This window comes from Gasterosteus aculeatus, chromosome 4 (assembly GCF_964276395.1).
Source record: "Gasterosteus aculeatus chromosome 4, fGasAcu3.hap1.1, whole genome shotgun sequence".
Taxonomy (NCBI): Eukaryota; Metazoa; Chordata; class Actinopteri; order Perciformes; family Gasterosteidae; genus Gasterosteus; species Gasterosteus aculeatus.
The window spans coordinates 2,645,447-2,659,913 of NC_135691.1; the positions used below are offsets into that span (position 1 = coordinate 2,645,447).

The 14,467-nt window shown below is 44.7% G+C and overlaps 1 protein-coding gene across 1 annotated transcript in view; it reads right to left on the reverse strand.

Moving 5' to 3' along the window:
- Positions 1-14,467, reverse strand: part of fstl5 (follistatin-like 5) — a 107,844-nt gene that overhangs the window by 18,694 nt on the left and 74,683 nt on the right. Inside the window, exons 8-10 of the mRNA XM_040174002.2 lie at positions 9,667-9,787; positions 2,280-2,441; positions 1,517-1,651 (exon numbers count right to left, since the gene is read on the reverse strand). Coding sequence (XP_040029936.2) covers positions 1,517-1,651; positions 2,280-2,441; positions 9,667-9,787 — 418 coding nt within the window. The remainder of the gene's footprint in view (positions 1-1,516; positions 1,652-2,279; positions 2,442-9,666; positions 9,788-14,467) is intronic.

Genomic DNA, 14,467 nt, shown 5'->3' on the forward strand with positions numbered 1-14,467 from the left:
ATAATCTAAAGCTAGTTGGCAGTTCAATCATCACCACATTTGTACTGTGTAATATTTAGTAACATGAGCATGAGAATACGTTTACCAATTATTATATAGAGTTATATATATGTATATATAATATTTAGTTGATGCTACACACAAACAACCTCGTCATAAGCATCCGAGAGTACCAAGAGATGAATAAGTGTTAGTTTTAGTTGATTAATACATTAGTCAAAGTTGTATTTGTTGTAGACATTAATAACATGAGATTTAAAGGGACATTTTAGGACTCGGTGAGGGAGCGTTTGATATTTATTTCAGCTTCTGCAGCGGAAGGGAATGTTTCACGGGGGCCTGCAGGCTGTGAGACTCTCTGAGACAGCTGGTCCAGGGAATATGTTGCTCACCGGTGGCACGTAGGGAAACTACAGAGGCCCGTGTACGTCAGTCGGATTTTCATGCCAGACTACGAAGACGTAGTAAAACAAATGAACCTTCCTTGACGTGAAACTGTGTCCGCTGACTCCCATCCTGGGGGGGAGGGGGCTGCTCACACCAAAAGGCCTTATGCAACGACCATCTCCCAGCACCATTTCGGCCCCGGGGTCCAGCCACAGAAGGCTGACACCCGACCTCGGCGAGCGCGATGGAGCGGGCGGAGGAGGAGATCTAAGTTGGCCGTAGCAGAGGTGAGGGGGGGGGCGACGGACACTCGATGTGCGTGACCCCACTGCGAGGTGAACAAGTGAGCTTTTTGGGCTCCCTAATTACCCAAAGGAAAGAACGTCACGCTAACAACTGGTCTTCAACCCCGAAGACAGATCCTGACATTTCAGAGAAGGTCAACGTTAATCACCGCGTGTGAGACTCTATTCGTGTGGAGAGAGAAGGGTGTCTGGGGGGGGGGGGATACAACGGAAGATTGTTTGTGGCGAGAAAAAAAAGGCCTCCAAAGAAGGTTACTCGTGTCACAATCCAGATGTGACACGAGTAACCTATTGACAATGCCAAATACCAGACTAACCAATTAAGTGACAGATGTGGAGGGACGGAGAGGAAAATACGTGTTGAGCAATCAGTCCTTCTGTTGGTTTGTACGTCAACCAACATCAGACCCTGATGGCTTGTGAGCGCTAATTTCCGTTTTACCTTTTGAAGAAAGAACTATCCAACAGGACATATACAAATCAGGGCTGCTGCCAATGATTCCTTTCATTATCAGTTAATATGAAGATTCATTTGAGTTATTAATCAATCGGTTGCACAGAGACAGCGAGCACCAAATGCCCGGCATGCGGAGGATGAAATGTGCGAGAAAACAAAATGTCGCAAGAACAATTGATCCCGCTTCCCGAAACAGGAGACGATGAAAGCAAAGATGGCATCACCATTATTTCCATTGCGGAGGCTCCAACGCCGCATCTTAGGAAAAGAACATTTATGATCTGACGCGATGAATTATGAAGAGCTCCACTTGCATGACTCCATCATCCTCTGAACATAACATGCCACCGCCATGACTTATACATACAGGTTTTGCGAGCGGAGTCCTCCACGAATAGCGAAGAGATGTCCTCGTCTACGCCGGCATCATTTCTGGCGATGCAGGTATAAGCGCCGGTGTCTTCAAAGTGCACGTTACTGATGTGCACCTCGCTTCCATTGGCTTTGAGGAGCAGTAGACAGAGAGAACAGACTGTTACACAACAGCTCTCCCACATGTTGGGGGAGAAGGTGAGAAGGTTATTTTAGGGGGAATTAAAGGAGGGAGCAGTTCAAAGTAAGAACGCGTCGCGTGGCTGCCGCTTGCTGCGTTTCTGAAAACATGTAAAAGACTTTTGTGCCGAACATCCAAGGAACATTTGGCTTTGCTGTTATTTCAAAGGACAATAAAGGCATTTGAAAATGAATCTTTCACGCTGTGGACAAGCAATTAAAATGACACTATGAATCTACTGATCCATGGATTCAATATGGAGAATAGCTAATGTCATCCAACTGGAAAACCCGACCAATCGGAAACTAACTCCTAAACAATGTGAGTTAACATGAAAACTGAAATTAACAAGGTACTTAATATCTTTAAAACATGTTTTCTTTTTTCTTTACTGGGTATTTTCCTTTATATAAACCACTGTTTAAATCCTCTGTCATAAACATGAAGCTATCTTTAAATAGATACCTACAGCCATTTCATGGTGCACCTCTTATTTCATCCACCAGTAGGAAATAAATAACAATGGAAGCTGCTGTGGGAATAAATAAAAACAGTGTGAACGCAGTTGGAGGAGCACCTTGCAGGGTGAGCTGCTTGGACAGCTTGCTGGCGATGTCCATGCCGTTCTTCATCCAGGCCAGCCGGGGGCCGGGGATGCCCTCGGCGTGGCAGCGCAGGCTGGCCGTGACGCCCGGCTCCCTGGCCTGGCTCTCCGGGTAAACTCGGATGATGGGAGGAACTGGAGAACACAGAGGACAAAGAGCAGGGAGAGGGGGGAGGGGTGGGGGAGGAGAGAACGCGAGGTGAATAAATGCAGAGAATCCCGCAGTGTAGTTTCCTTAAGTGCCAGTGGAGGAGCGAGGCGAGCGTATTGAACGAGGAGTTCCAGAGGAGATGCCAAGTCCTGAACTTATGCTCTGGCATTAGCATCGCTGAATGCCTTCAGGTGAGGTTACCACTCCACCCCCCCCTCCCTCCCCTCCCTCCCTCCCTCCCTCCCTCCACCGGAAGCCAAAACCAATCAGATAGATAAATAAGGCAGAGAATCTCCGTCCGGAATCTTATTGATTTTGTTTGGTAGCCATTGATTTCACGTTAGCTTTTGTCAGGAGGAAATGACAAGACGGATGATGAGAAAACCGAATGTGCGGAATAAAGAAAAGTCACAAACTGAATGTCTACTACAAAGTCGTCCAAAAGCTGAGTGGACGCATTTCTGCACCTTGTGCCACCATCCCGCAGTTTCACTTATTTACGTTGCCCTGAAGCAAAAACAAACCAAAAACAAACTATACCGCACGCTGTATTTCCAACATAAATCAATAAAGCCCACAGATGCATTAACAATATGAATTTATACAGATTACGCCAACAAAAAGTCCTACAGCCGGTGGCTAAATGTTTAGTCTTGAGCCGCAAAACACGGAAAATACCAGAAGAGTGATAATCCTTCAGAGAAAGTCGCCTCCTCTCAGTAGCATGACAATGATGAAACCTTTTTAGAAAAACCAAGTAGCATCTCCGAGGACAGATGCTGACTGCAACTTGGACAGGGACGAGGCGCCGCGTCCAAGGCGACCCCAAGAAGCCCGCGTGAGTCATTCTGCAGCCGCCTGTCGCTTAGGAGACGACACAACGCACAGTCCGGGTTATTGTGAGGGGCCCTCAGCGGTAACAAGGACTGGACGGAGCCCACGGAGACACTCCTTTTGCACCACCATCTATGGAGTGGAGATTATTACTCACGCTTAATATCCTCCAGCTCTCGATCTGCTTTTATTATCCTTCTTTTCGTCCCTCTGCGTGTCGTGCGTTCACTGTCAATCACCTTGTGGCGGCGGCGGGAGGTGGAGTTGCTCCGTGTATGAGGACAGGTGGGAAGCAAAGCTGCACCCCTGCATCAGTCTTCCTGGATGCTCGCATAATAAAGAGAAGCAATCTCACTAGTCCTGAACGGTGTATTCTTTAGAAGCCCGGTGTAAATGGTACGATTGGATTTTGCTGCTGATCAGATGCTGCTGCTGCAGTTGGTGGTAGGTAGTGTGAAAGAAAAAATAAAATAAAAGTGTCCGATTTACACTGTGAAATGAAATTATAGCTGAAAAAATTATTTTTCAAGAATAAATTCCATGCCAAGCTAGAAGATATGCTGCTCTGGCTTGTACTAAATGACTGTTGATACTTTGGGGATTTAAATTGGTCTCGAAATAATAATAATAATAAAAATGTTTTTTTTTACATTTCTTGAAAAATTGTTTTTATCTTTTTCCTCATCTAAATTCAGCACGCAGCCAAGAACCGAACTGAGTGAGATGTAACAGACACAGAACTGCCAGATCTTTGAGTTGAGGAGTAACTCACACTGATGCAATCAAAGACTTAATAATTAGAGGATAATTAGACTATCTGCCTGAATAAACATGTTCAACTAAACTCCATGTCAACTCAATTCCCCCAATGTGATCGTTACAAGTGCACCAGATTCTGTACTCATTATGAAGGCCGGTCAGCGCTGAAGTTGGAACAAGTACATTATGCTCAGCGTCGAATGAATTGGATCAATCGTGGTTGTAGTTTTTGTGCGTGTGGCGGCGGTGGGGGGCAGATTTGGGGGTCTTTGCTGACTTTGATGGACAGTCGTACAGCGGGAGCACGGATCGACCGGCTTCCCTTCAGCGCCTCATTATTAAAGCCTCTGAGGAAATCCTACAAACGTTGTATTAATTGGCTGTTGGAGTTAAAGCAAAACAGATCCACAGGACTTTTAGTTCAAGAGAAAAACCGTGGTGCCTTTGAGCAAAATAGAAATGCATTTAAATAAAAGTAAGGCCATCTTACATTTGAGAACTTAGATGTTCTAAAGAGTTTGACTAGTAGTAGAAATGATCTGAATCTATTTCTGAATGAATCAAGGTCTTCAATGGCTTAATACACTGATCCTTATCATACCACACACACACATATATATATATATATATATATATATACACATGGTATGATCGTGTATTTGTCTAACCATAAGAATCTAGAAACAGAGGAGACAGAGAAGAGATTGTATCATCAGGATGGCCTGATAGGGTAAATAGAAATATCTTCTGATGCCATTGAGACTGATAGAAAATAGATGGCACGGCATCGAGCTCACATCTCATCTCACACACCTCTTTGAGCAAATTGCTGGTGAGCGTCGAGAAGATGGAACTGGTTGGTATTTTGTGCTGAAAATCTGCACTCGGGGCTGGAGTCAGAGAGGTCGCGGTGGAAGAGGAGGTGCGGTAATTGCGCGTGAGTGTGCAGGTCTAATCGGCGGCGTGGATCGCTGCGCAGAGGTCGGCTGAGGCAGAGCAAGAAGTTTTCAGCCGAGTCCTCAAAGCAGCGTTTTCATTGACACAATTCAAACAAACACCTGCGATGGGAGGGACGCTTGAATGAAACCCGCTCTGGTTTCCTCAAACACCCCGACGTCACATCGGTAAACATCGAATGAAAAGTGAGCGCGTCGGACAAACACTCACTCGCTTTGTTAGAGGAACAATTTACCAACCGAGGTACATTTATTGATGCTATTGATCTATTGACTCAATATGTTGTGCTGCCGCTTTCAACTCGTAATGCCTTTGGGAGGGTGAGTACGTCACCTGCTATCAATTAGCTGGACTGTAAATCATTAAAGCTTTTGCAAAATTAAAATACCCCTCCCCCCTCGTCCCCCCCTTCCAACCACCAACGTGGGATTGTCCTTGAAAACCTTGACCTACTGGGGACGGCTGTTGTCCTAAAAGGCTTTAAATGCATTGAGTGAAAGGAGTTGCTGTTAAAATTGAGGTAGGAAGTCACACGGTGGGAGAACATCGTGATGAACATGAGTGAATTCATGTTATCTCCACTAAGTGCTTCCCGAAGATCTAAAAAAAAAAAAGGGTTTGCGTTTGCATTGTATTAGCTTCTCAGACTCTTCTGTCGGGTATCTGCTCGGCACATCTACCTAATTTACCCATCTCTACTTTGAAATGATCCGCTCTATGTTACAGGTTGATGAGAGGGGGGGGGGGGGGGGGGGGGGGCATCAGGATGCCAAATGTATGAGGAGCCAAGTTCTTTCCCACTGGCTTTATAAACGTGACTCCTCAGTAAAAGGCCCATTATCTGAGGGAAACCTTGTGCCAATGAATATATTATATTGTGACTGAATATGGGAGTGAAAGCACATCCTGGGTGTCTTTAGTCGTTCATTAACCTTATGGAGGTTCCAACAAACAGTCACTGAAAGTGGTCAATTGTAAATGTTTTAATTTCCCCTTGAGGAAGAATTGAGGAATGGCCACGAGCCAAGAGTGAAAACCTAGTTAATTACAAAAGGGATTGATTTGATGAAGATTTGGAATTCTTCTTTCGGTCAGATTTACGTTCGGGGGTCGGTTCTTCTAGAGTCCAATATGACAGCTGGGGTTTGGTACCCGGCGAGCAAAAAGAAGCGAGGTCTCACTTTCTTTATGCATTCTGTATATATTCGACGGCACTACATGATGAAATGAATGCAGTGATTAGAATATTGAGATACTTTTTAAAATCTTTGAAGACATACATGAATATTCCTGATTTCTCAGAATGAATCGACATCTTGTAGATCTTGCGCCTCACAACCTTATTGTCCACAGAGAACCCTCTTAGTGTGTGAGGGTGTGTGAGGTACTCCAGTGTGCATGTGTAAACACACCCGGACGGTCCAGAATAGGAAGAGAGCGGGTTGGTCAGTGGGACGAAACTGGACGCAGGCCAGACGTGAGAGAAGTTGCACTCTAAAGTGTTTCTGAGTGTGGCGACACAGCAGGGCGGAAAGCGGCCGGCCGGCCGTCAATCAATCAGCGAGGCTCCCGTCGGCCTCGGCGCTCTGGAAGACGCTTTAAATCAATTCCAACACGCGGCTGCCTGCAAACCTGGCGGCCGTAATGACTGTTGCATTGAGACAAGTGAAGAACACAAACTGGAACAACACGTGATCCCTCTCCGTCACGTGCACACAAACACTCACCATGACGTGCACGCACACGCACACGCACACACACACACACACACACACACATGATGACAAATGTGCTCACACCATGATGAGAGCTGTCTCTCGCAGGTGTGATTACTGTCCCACCTGAGCGTCACGCCTCATGGAGACATGTGGCAATAATTCAACGGTTTTATCCGGAACCTGAATTTCAACACATTACATGCGCATCACATGGCCGACCAAAGTTATATTTTCTGTGAAACTGCTGGAGCTGTTCTAAAAAAAGATATAGGACAAAAAGGAAGAAGCATAACGGATCTCCAAGTAGCAACACTACGTTTGCATCACGTCTACCGTGCAGGAGATGTCTTCTGCAGGCTCCAATGTTCTTTTTCTTTTAAACATTTCCTTTGATCCATCAACCACTGAAAGGATTCTAAATAATACAATAAAAAATAATGCAATGTGGTGCATAGGGAACGTGATTCTTAAAAGACAGATTAGCAATAAATAAAATATATATCATCTATTTATCCTTTCTGAGGGAGTCGATGAGCTCATTGGACATGTTTGCGTGTGCACACTTTACATTGCATGTCATTTAGATGACGCTTTTATCCATATCGTACAGACATATACTACATATACTGTATGTATATGTGTATTTATTGGTTTCCCAAGATGCTGACAACAGCTCAGTAACCGTGGAAACGAACAAGGCCATAGGTTCTCTGCTGAGCCACAGTCGCTCCACTCGGCGCGGCTCCACCTCTGTCCTCCCACTGGCGATATGACATCACAGGTCATGTGAGGGATCAGCACAGCACATCCTGCCACAGGCAGCGAGCTTTGCAGGCTTACACGCTGGCCATTCTCACGTCACCTCCCAGCAAGGCCTCCTGGGTAACGGCTCGCCCGCTAGCAGCATCGGGTCTTAACGTTAAACCCAGCAACATGACAGCCGGGGTGACGGAGGCACACAACCCCCACCCACTCCCACCGCCGCGAGCTGGTAATTCCCAGAAGGGTGTTGCTTGATCGTTCTCAGAAACAGTGAGAGGGAAAAAATGATGACAATGACAAATAACTGCTTACGTACTCCGCATGAGTAATACACGTGATATGCATCGTGGATGTCTTCGAACAGCGAAGGCTACCTTTGGAACGATGGAGCTGCCAGGCAGAAGTAAACACGACATTAGGATCCCATCAGGAATAGTTTCATTTCAAAATGATGTTTTCAAAATGAATGCAGCTTCCAGAGGTGGTTCAGACTTTCATCAATTTCCCCCCAACAAAAAAACAATTGGTTGTCTGCTTAAGTGTCCGGGAGAGTGGCCAAAGTTTGCAGCCCAACCACAAATTAAATGCAACCTCATTGATTCCTGTGTGTAGAGGTCACTGCAACAAACACAGAGCTATGGATTAAACGAAGAAGATGGTAGACGTAGCATGGCGCACATCGTGAATAGTCATGAGCTAAGAGTGTATCTCGAAGACAAAAGTGCACGACGCAGAAAGCCGGTGAAAAGACACGGGACCACTCGCGAAGGGCATGCGTGCAATCCACAAGGGGCATTGTGACGACTGTGTGTTTGTGTATCTGTGTGTTTGGGTGTGATGAAGCTGTCAGGAAACTCGTAATCTGAATCAAATCCAAAGTTGTATCTCTTGTCCTTCTCATGTGGCCTCACAGTGATGGACACCCGTCCGAGTCCAGTTTCCCACAATGACTCCTTCAGCTGTTTTTCGTAATTGACTTTTATGAAATTGTCAGTAGTCACGACGGGGTGATGAGCTGGTTCTCAGAGACTCCCCCCCCCCCCCCCGCCTATGAATTTAAAATGTATAGTCTGCAGTACAAAAGGTCATCTGGAAGTTTTGGTATGAATTATGACTGAGGTCACAGGTCCCTTGAGATTCGCCTTGTTTCTGTAAACACGATACTTGTGTATAATATAGTGAGTGTCACGATAAGACCTGTAGATCATTGCAATTAACTTTCAGGCAAGTCTTTGCAAGAATGATAATGAACTGTCTGTCAAATGTAATGAAGTTGTGGAGCTATCGACATCGCCGCGATGTGGCTTATTAACACTCAACTCATTAGGACCAGAAAACAGGCTCATTCCCACTAACTCAAGGCGCGATGCACCTTTGCCCTCTGCTTCACGTGCAAGTTCACCGTGATCTGTAATTAATGAGCAGTACGAGTTACGAATAACATTGACTTTCATTCGTAACTCTTGCATCACATGAGCCTGGTAGAGAGCGGAGGAGGAGGAGAGAGCGGCGTGCTGCAGCAAACGCCTCCGTTAGCTTAATCCCACATGTCTCTATTCGTGGGACAGGTGAGTTGCTGCCTGTTGGAGGCTGGTATACGACCACACGGCTCAGTGCAAATTGAACCTTCTGGACCGGACCACGAACTGTTACAATACAACAATAACTGAGTTCCTGGTCGTCATATAGTCTTCATTAATAAGGAGGAACATCCACAGCTATTCAAGAAGTGCCATCGGGTTAAGGACCATTAAGGAAAGGACCTTTGTGTCCTTTGAGTCCTAAGCAGTGGGTTTTCCTCCAAAACCGTCCAAGACCACTACACTGTTATTCCACACAAATTGCGTTTGGCTTAAAGATTTCTGTCAAAGGAAAAATACCAGTTTGAACAAATCCCTTCGACCGAGGACAAGAGACAATGGTTCGGCGTGTGGTGGCTGATGGTGTGTAGGGAAATATTCGAAATCTTCCTTTTTCCACGTTTTGTTTTGGTCGACAGCAGTCAGGCTGTTACGCCGAAGGACGTGAGACACGCCGTCGTGTCTGCACGCCGTTTCTGATTCACGCCTGATTCGGTCGGCTGCACCTTTGGTGCGCGTCGGTCGGCACAGACGGACAGCAGCGTGGCACTAGCGGACGGCAGGCGATGGATGGATTGATGAACGGAAAAGTCTCTCACCGTTCACTTGAAGCGTGTGGGTCTGGAAAAGCTTCTCGTAGCCGTCGGCATGACAGGTGTAGTTGCCCATGTGTGTCGTGGTCACCTTGGTGATGTACAACGAGCCGTCATCCCCAAAGTCCTACCGGCGAGAGAACGGAGAGGAAAACAATCGTCATGACTTATAGAAAGAGCTGGCGGTCTCTTTGCAACACGGGTGTTAGAAGCTGGAAATGAACAGTTTCAATATAAATGCAAAAAGCCTGCAGTGTGCACGACGACAAGATGAACATGTTTCATATCACAGGGAAATGTTTGCACTCGTTCATAAAGACACATTGTGGAGCAATGTCCATTAATCATGAGTCAAAAGTTGAAGCCATTTGGTGCCACAGAAAACAGATGAGGAGAAAGTCACAGTTAAGAGAAATCGTTTTCTGGTACGTGTCATTTTTTCAATCAGAGGGAGGTGATCTGATGAAAAAGGACGGAGGCGATAATTGATTAGCATATAAATGACACAGCGTCAGCTGCTCCCAAAACAAAAACAGGGAAATATTGTGCTGCACACATGCAGTCAATCAACATAAACGACATGCATGTCCCACAAATACACAAAACGTGTTGCACATCAGTTAGCTACACTAAAACTGAAACTAAAATATGAATTGTTCATTTGCCCTTGTGCCTGACTTTGAAAAAGTTGCTCTTACGCCGTAACTAAATAAATATATAGAAGTATTATTGTTTTTCACTTTTTTTAACCCAGAAGATCATTAACTTTAAAATGTTCATTTTATTGGTTTGTTTTTCATAACAGTTTTCTAAAAATAAAACGTAGAATTATTCTTTGCAGGAGGGTTACGTGGGACTATTTAATAATAAGTTACAATAAATAATAAAAACAATAAATAATTGCAATGAAATACTTTAAAGCAGTGACATAACAAATAAATCCAACAAAATGTTCCTTTTCTAACTAACCTGTTTAATTGTACTGCGGTTTAAAGACATGCATAATAGAGCGTAAATTATTTGCAAGCGAGTATTTCACAATTTTGGGTAATTTTCTTTTATAATTATATATCATTTTTCAATGGGGACATTCGTATCGCTCGCTTTCATAAGAGAATGTGGAGCAACGCCTCTACATTAAAAGCCAGATATAATTGAATGTGTAATTGGATGTAATTGGACGTGGAATCAAAAATTGTGGTTTTGATTGTTCTGGTGGGGAATTTGAGTGTATTGAGTATATTTGGGGGGTGTAAATGCTGGACCGAGGTTGATCCTCCTTTCACAGCTTTGCTGACATAGTGACACTGATTATGACAGTAAATTATCAAAGAATATACAAATAAAAAGCCCCAAAATGTCCCCTAGTGAGGCACAAGGATTAAGCAGGCAAACACGAATAAAATGGTGCTGGACGAGAAAAGAGAGAATTAGTTATTGAGGTGCAGCACAGATAGAAGCCCCCAAAGCTAATGAGCACAGGGACGGCTCGCCGGTGTGATGAATCCGTTTGGACAACAAAGAACATGCACCACAGTTTAAAATCAAGAGCAGTAAAAGAGCCTCCTGGCGAAGGGAAATCCTCACGAGGAGCCTTTGGAGTGAATAAACTCCTCGGGTTTTGCTTGATTCCCACAAAAAAGTAAAACATTTCTGTCCGGTGAAAAGAAACAATGTTCTACTCTAACCTTAGTCACGGATGATTAAAGGCTATTTGTCTACTCACATGCGCCTTTGGAGACGTGTTTTAGGATGACTAGACTACGGCGTTGGCCAGCAGACCGTTTGTAACCTGAATCAATATGTAATTTAGAAAGATAAGCCTACTATGCAGAATAAGGTATCATTATTCATCATCAATCACTATTAGTACCCCCTATATAGATTTATAAAGTACATTAGAATTTAGCTAATGGAGATATTGAAGTAAAATGTAAAACGGCAAATACAATTCACGGATTTGAAAAAACAAGTTTAGAGAGATCCTTGTAAATGAGAATTGGTTCTCAATTGATGTTACTTGGTTAAATAACTGCTAAAAAAACTGTGCAGAGATTATTTCTTGTAAATCCTCAGAGCACATGACCTGAAACAAGTGACTATAAGCCATAACAGAAGGTTTTCACCTCATTCCTATGCACAGCGACTTTTTAGAAATGAACGTGCTGCGACGGCCTTCGTTAGTCTTCTTCAGTTCCCGCTGACCTGATGAAGGCCACGTGCTGAAACGTGTTGCTGCATTAAAAAAACATGCAGATATAGAACCTGGCTCTTAAGATGTAAGTGCGTCCTTGTGACCCTCATCCCAACGCTGAGTCCTAATCGGCGAGTTCATGACAAAGGAAAGTGTATTTCTCTGACTGAGCAGCTTTTAACAATTTGATCACACCTTCGCCAGCTGTTTACATCTCGGCACTTAGCTCCTGCTGACAGGCGAGGACAGTCGGCCGCCGTGTGTTTACAGGCGCGTTTGTCAGTTCCCCCCCCCTCCCCCCGGCGTGCTCCGATCCAACCCGCGAGGCGGTACGGAGGGGGGAAATCGACTGGCGCGCTCCGGCCCCCTCGGGGGCTGAGAGCACATTGTGTCACCTTCTTAAATGAAAAATGAATGGGGCCAGAAATGAGACGCAGAGGAGCGGAACGAGCCGCCGCGGAGGCTGTCGGCGTGATTCCGCCGCCACCTCATCTCGCCGGGCCGACGTTCGATCGCTCAGAGAGAAAGGTACGCGGAGCGGGTAGAGGTGGATTTACAAAAAAGTCATGGCCCCTCATGAAAGTCTAATTAATAAAGCTGTCGGATGGACAGAATGCATCTTGGATCTAAAGTATTTAATAAAAGAAAGGCTGTTAGAAGAACATCTCAGCTGAGGAGAAGCTGGTCTCTGCAACCAACAGGCCACGGGCCCCATTGACCCCCCACAGTGTCTCTTCCACCAGCCAACTCCAGAACAATGGGTGCCTACAGGTATTTATACAGATCAGCAAAGGTGTGAAAGTTAGTGTCCACGCCCCTGGGAGTGGTCTGCTGGTGAGTTCAATGTAACTCGGATTTCGAATGTCTCTCAGTCAATATCAGGTAATACTTACTCACAGCTGTACGTTGGTATTATTCTATCGAGTAGAGTTTCAAAATTAGTGGTTTTACAATACTGTGATTACTTTATTGATTAGACAGTTCCAGAGTCATGGCTGTATTCTGGTGTACACTAAATGCATTTTCTTACTTATTAATTTATGAACCGGGTCGTCAGTTTATCTCTGATACTCTACAGGAGCCATGTCGCCCTTTCGAAGGGCGATAAAGAGCATCGGAGCAACGACCGCTACCAGTGACGAGGCCTCCACCAATCGGCCTCTGAGGAAGCTGCACTTATCTTGGTGATACCCCGAGGTGTGAGAGCGATGCAAATGTCTTCACCCAGGCCGACCACGAGATGGAGGTTAGTTTGACATTAAGTGCGTGTGCACTCAAATCCAAACTCGCTCGCTTGCCTCCGGGATCATTTAAGCACACGAGATTGTTTGAGCTGCGTGTAACCGACGCTTTGGTATTTGAACGCTAACAGTTTTATTTTTGGTGCTGGCAGGTTTGGGAACTAGCGTTGAAAAAAAAAAAGATGCAGCAGCGTGCGTTCTGCGAGGAGCAGATTCCCGTCACGCCGCGAGCATCATCACAGGCCTCACTGTCACTGGCATCACTTTTATCCAAGAAACCTCCCACGGAACCTGTTGACGGTGTTTTCTTACTGCTGATGAGGATATTTTCTGGGAAGAAATTCTGTTTACATTAATGAGCCACACTTTTTTCTCCGTGTTGTGTTCCTTTGTTCCTATAACAAAGACACATTTTTTTTTCCCAGCTGTTTGTGGGATTATCAAGTGTTTTCAATCAATTTTAGCTCATTTTGAAGAGCTTTCACAGCTGGGGAAGTCATGGAGGGATGGATAAACAAGTAGTTGGCTTTGATTTATTCAATCCTTTGGTTTGATCAGATTATTGGTTTTGGATTATATTGGTGCAGCAGATGGAAAAATAAAAAAAAGCATAATATTTAAATTATTTAATGCATTTTTCTGAAAACAGCACCATGCATCTGCTTTCAGCGCCTCAGTAGCTTTGTGGGCTTTTTGTGAGTGTAAAAAACAAAACAAAAGACTGAAGCAATGTTAAAACTGTCAATGACAATAAAAAAGACACCCTACCTGGGAAGGGATCTGTTGGGGGGTAAAACAGAGGTGAAACATCACAAAGTTAAAGTCAATAACAACACGGTAAATACATTTTTCACAGCACTGCTGTTGTGCGGAATGATTTGCATCATAAGATCTAACGGCAGGATCATTTAGAAACAATACGGGTGACTTCATGAGGAAAAAACTTTGTACGTTATGACATGTAAGGTTGTGGTACCCAACTGAATAAGGCGACGCGGCATTATGGGAGATAGAAACGCCGAAGGACAAACAAGGTGAAGAAGAAGGACTCACATTACAAAGTTATGTGTGTTTTTTATGTATTCCAAAGGAGTTAACATGTCCGAGAAGGATGTAATCCTGCAAAAAGTGTCTGCTTCAAACAAACTTCACAATCTTTCTGCAACATGCATCTGTTCAAATGTTCTTCCAAACTAGTTTGACCATCCCCAGACCCAAACATACACACACACACACGCACACACGCGCTTTGGCTCGGCCACTCAGGGAGGGAATACTGACAGCATCTATGATGATGCAATAGCCATCAACTGTCAACAGTAAGCTGCTTTGTCAAACGTTAGAGAAGCTCTATTGAACTCAAGGGCGCCAC